The sequence below is a fragment of the Eimeria maxima genome, genomic scaffold (genome assembly GCF_000499605.1).
Source record: "Eimeria maxima Weybridge genomic scaffold, Emw_scaff922, whole genome shotgun sequence".
Classification (NCBI taxonomy): domain Eukaryota; phylum Apicomplexa; class Conoidasida; order Eucoccidiorida; family Eimeriidae; genus Eimeria; species Eimeria maxima.
The window spans coordinates 10,001-14,251 of record NW_013566866.1 but is presented as its reverse complement, the minus strand read 5'-3'; the positions used below and the strand labels follow the sequence as shown (position 1 = coordinate 14,251).

The 4,251-nt window shown below is 51.1% G+C and overlaps 2 protein-coding genes across 2 annotated transcripts in view; one reads left to right on the top strand and one right to left on the bottom strand.

Annotated features, from left to right (window-relative positions):
* Positions 1-38: 38 nt before the first annotated feature.
* Positions 39-1,265, bottom strand: EMWEY_00045690 (hypothetical protein, conserved; the record flags this gene model as incomplete). The annotated part of the gene is made up of 1 exon (XM_013483069.1): positions 39-1,265. The coding sequence occupies one exon, from the start codon at positions 1,263-1,265 to the stop codon at positions 39-41; it is 1,227 nt and encodes a 408-aa protein (XP_013338523.1).
* Positions 1,266-1,575: 310 nt separating this feature from the next.
* The window catches only part of EMWEY_00045680 (serine carboxypeptidase S28, putative), a gene marked incomplete at both ends in the record, with an annotated part of 3,591 nt that continues 915 nt past the window's right edge, over positions 1,576-4,251 (top strand). Inside the window, 6 exons of the mRNA XM_013483068.1 lie at positions 1,576-1,583; positions 1,822-1,882; positions 2,512-2,736; positions 3,258-3,369; positions 3,613-3,812; positions 3,994-4,101. Of these exons, the coding sequence (XP_013338522.1) occupies positions 1,576-1,583; positions 1,822-1,882; positions 2,512-2,736; positions 3,258-3,369; positions 3,613-3,812; positions 3,994-4,101 (714 nt within the window). The remainder of the gene's footprint in view (positions 1,584-1,821; positions 1,883-2,511; positions 2,737-3,257; positions 3,370-3,612; positions 3,813-3,993; positions 4,102-4,251) is intronic.

Here is a 4,251-nt window from a genome sequence, read left to right as displayed (position 1 = left end):
TATATATATATATATATATATATATATATATGGGCCCTTTAAGGCCCCTTAGGGGCCCCCTCTTGGGGCCCCTCGGATGTGGAGTCCTTTGGGTACCGACCTATTGCTCGAAGAATGGCAAATGCATCTTTGCTGTTAAGGTTTCTATTCTCTGATAGAAGACCTGCAAGGTCCTCTAGATGGGGGAATTGGGGGGCCCCCATGGGGCCCCCCATTGCTACCAAGTCCTCTAGAGGGTCTGCAGGCTTATCTAGGAGGGTACCCCATGAATCGTCTTGGGTATCAACAGTATTCAATGGGTCCCACTGACCAGTGGTCTGGTCTCTTTGCTCCAAGAAGGCAGCAAAGGGGGTCTTGCTGCTGTTGCTGCTGCTGCTGCTGTTGCTTCTGCTGCTGCTGTTGCTGCTGCTGCTGTTCATGGTACTAAAATAAGGGCCGCGGCTCCTGCTTGTTGATGTGATGGATTCTATGGATTTTGTATTAAGACTATGCAGTCCTCTAACTGAGGGTGGCCTCTTGTCCTTTTTCTCCTGCTGCTCTTTCTCCTGCTGCTGCTGCTCCATTCGCTGCTGCTTCAGTCGCTGCTGTCGCTGCTGCACCTGCTCGCTACTCAGCGCACCTGCTGCATGCAGCAGCTGGATAACTAGTTCTCCCCCTGCTGCTGTTGTATTGGGGAAGTCATCTTGTAATAAAATTAAGTTTTCCTCAAGTCCTGCTGCTGCTGCCAGCATTTGCTGCCTCTGCTGCTGCTGCAGCTGCTTTTCGTGCTGCTGGTGCATCTGCTTCTCGTGCTGCAGAAGCAGCTCTGCTGCCTGCCTCATAGCAGCAAGAGCAACCATTCTCTGAGTCTCTAGAGCCTTTGCTTCCCTCCTCTGATGCTTCCTTTCCTGCTGGTGCCTTGCTGCTGCTACGATGTCACGAAAGACCGTCAGCAGCACCATACAGAGGATGCCAGCAGCAAACCCTGTAGCAGATCCCCTAAGGTGGCCCTTCTTCTGGGCCCCTTCTCCATCTTCCTTGGGGCCCAGGTGTATAGGCAACTCATAGTGCTGGTTGTCTCCAAGGGTAAAGCGTGCAACGACGCGGTCTGGCAGGCGGTATGCTTCTTGTGCTGCCGCTCCTGCTGCTGCTGCTGCGGGATCTGCAGCAAAGGCAGCAGAAGCAGGAGCAGGGCCGCCTTCGTAGGAAACTTCTAGAGAGTTTGCTTCTGTTGAATGGAGTATATGCACTAAAAAAGCTATAATAGTGGAGACGCAGCGCTTCATTGCTGCTGCTGCTACTGCTGCTGCTGCTCGCTGGTGCAGCCGCGGTCGCTGCCTGCAGGGGAACAGCAGCAACAACTGCTGCTGCCTTCTATTTTGCCTCAATGAGACTTAATAAATATTCTTACAACGAAAATGTTGTTTTGCTGCTGCTGCTGCTGCTGCCATCATGCGTCTCCAACCGCCGCTCCCGGCTGTCCCGATGCGCAGTCGCCGTTGCCGCTGCTGCTGCTGCAGCAGCAGCTGCAGCACGAACAAAGGGGCAGAGAGTGAATGCACATGAAACAAAATCCCTACAGGCACGACAAATAAAATGCCTAGGTACGCCTTCAATGGCAGCAGCAGCAGGAGCAACAACGCAGCAGCAAATCAACACAACTGCAGCAGCCACACAACACCAGCAGCGGCAGCAGCAATAGCAGCAAGACCAGCCGATTGTCCGTCGGCGTGGGGCCCCCTAAAGGGGGGCCCAACAGCAGCAACAATTAAGCATTGAATTAATAATATCTTTTTATATTTAATTGTCAACTTTTGGCTGTCACATTTATTTCTTTTATAGGTGCAAAGAGCAGCAGCAGCAGGAGCTGCAGCAGCAACAACCGTTGCAGCAGCAGCAGCCGGTCAGGGAGGCTCAGAGGGAGTAATTGCTCATAGTGTGCTGCGCTGCTGCTGCTGTGCTGCTGCAGCAGCAGCAGCAAAAGACATCTGGCCCTAGGACATAGTAACCAGACACCCTGACACACTGCTGCGGCGCCGACAGCAACAGCACTTGCCGCTGCTGCTGCTGTTGTTGCAGCTGCTGTTGCTGCGGCTTGAATCCTCCCCAGCAGAAACTAAATGGAGGCTGAGCCGAAGAGGTGCATGCATGCATCGCTGCTGCTGCTGCTGCTGCTGCTGAGACCAGCAGCAGCAACAAAATGGTTCATCTTTGGGCGGCAGCAAGCCTTTGATGTTGAGGAGAATCACAAGGGAAGAGGGAAGGTAAGAAGTTGACGGACTTGCTGCTACTTCTGCTGCTGCTGCTGGTGCTGCTGCTGCTGCTGCTGCTTTATCTTCTGCTGCTGTTGTTGCTGCTGCTCCAGCAAGTGCAGATTCTGCTGCTTGGGCTGCCGCCGCAGCATCAGACACCCAGCTGCTGGTTATCAGCCTGTGTTGTCTGGCTATTCTTATTGCCTTGCTGCTGGTGCTGCTGGTGCTGCTGGTGCTGCTGTTGCTGCTGCTGCTGTTGCTGCTGCTGTTGCTGCTGCAGCACGAGGTCCGTCTCGAGGCCCAATGGTTTGACCAGCCACTCGACCACTTCGATCCTCTCGTGAGGGCAGAAGGCCGCATATGGAAGCAGCGCTACTTCCAACTCTTACACTCAGAGCGTCAGCAGCAGGAGCAGCAGCAGCAGGAGCAGCAGCAGCAGGAGCAGCAGCAGCAGGAGCATCAACAGCAGCAGCAGGCCGTGCAGGGAGATGTGCCACCAATGTTTGTATACATTGGGGGAGAAGCAGAAATAAAATCAACAGATATAACAGCAGGTACAGCACTGCTGCTGTCCTTGCTGCTGTTGCTGCTGCCCTTGCTGCTATTGCTGCTGCTGCTGCTGCTGCTGCTGCTGTATTTTTATTGTTTTTTTTTCTTTTTTTCCCTGTGTGTATAGGGAATTTTGCTGTTTTATCCTCTTATTTTGCTGCTGATAGTTTTGCCTTAGAGCATCGATTCTATGGATTATCTAAACCCTTAGATAACTCAAACCCTAATAGTCTAAGGTTCCTTACTGTCCAACAGGTCCTGCTGCTGCTGCTGCTGTTGCTGCTGCTCCTCCTGTTGCTGTTGCTGTTGCTATTGCTGTTGTTGCTGTTGTTGGTGGTGGTAGTGGTGCTGGTGATACTTCAGGGGATCGAGCAGCACTCGCTGGCTGTCTGTTGTCGTTCTCTTGCAAAGGATGGTGGTTTAGGGGTTTAGGGTTTAGGGTTTAGGGTTTAGGGTTTATTGGTGCACTATCTGTAGGCATTAGCTGATTTAGCGTCATTTATAGAAAAAAAACGTCAAGAAAGAGCAAAGGCAAATAATATAAATCCTAAAGAAATACCCGTTATTGTCTTTGGCTGTTCTTATCCAGGTAACTGCAGCAGCAGCACCAGCAGCAGCAGCAGCAGCAGCAGGAACAGCAGCAGCAGCAGCAATAGGGTAGCTAGCTTGCCAGCTAGCTAGCTAGCTACTAAGCTATCTGGTTGCTAACTACCTCTGTCGTGATTTGCTGATATGTTTCACTGGCAACTGTTGGGGGCGGATGGTGGAACCGTTATCTAGGGTTTAGGGTTTAGGGTTTAGGGTTTAGGGTTTAGGGTTTTTATTTTTTTAGGAGCTTTAGCAGCATTTGCTCGACTAAAATATCCTTTTTTAATAACAGGAGCAATTAGTTCTTCTTCTCCTGTTGAGGCAAAAGAAAACTTTTCTTCTTATGATTTAGCTGTTAAGGAGGGTTTACCTCCTTCTTGTGCTGCTGCTGCTGCTGCTGCTCTTGCTGCACTTAATCAAAGGGTTTATCAAGAAACAACCGCAGTAAAACCCTAAACCCTAAATCCTAAACCCTAAACCCTAAGTCACCACGCACTGTTGCTTGCATGCAGTGCTAACGAGAAGCAGCGCACTAGCCCTCTCGCAGTGTCACCTCTTCCTCTCCCTCTCCACCAGGGTTTAGGGTTTAGAGTTTAGGGTTTAGGGTTTAGGGTTTGGTGTGCAGCAAAAAGAGCTTGAGAGGTTTGGATGCGAAGATGTGTCTATACAAACAAACACCGAGAAAGTTGCATTTGTATACTCCGTTGTTGATGCCGTGGCGGAAGCTGTACAAGTAGGGTTTAGGGTTTAGGGTTTAGGGTTTAGGGTTTTTTCAACACCTGCTGCTCGCGTTTGCCTGTGGGGTAGGGGCACTATAAACCCTGAGCAGGGCCTTTGCCTTCCTTGGGCTTGCTGCTGAGGGTTTAGGGTTTAGGGTTTAGGG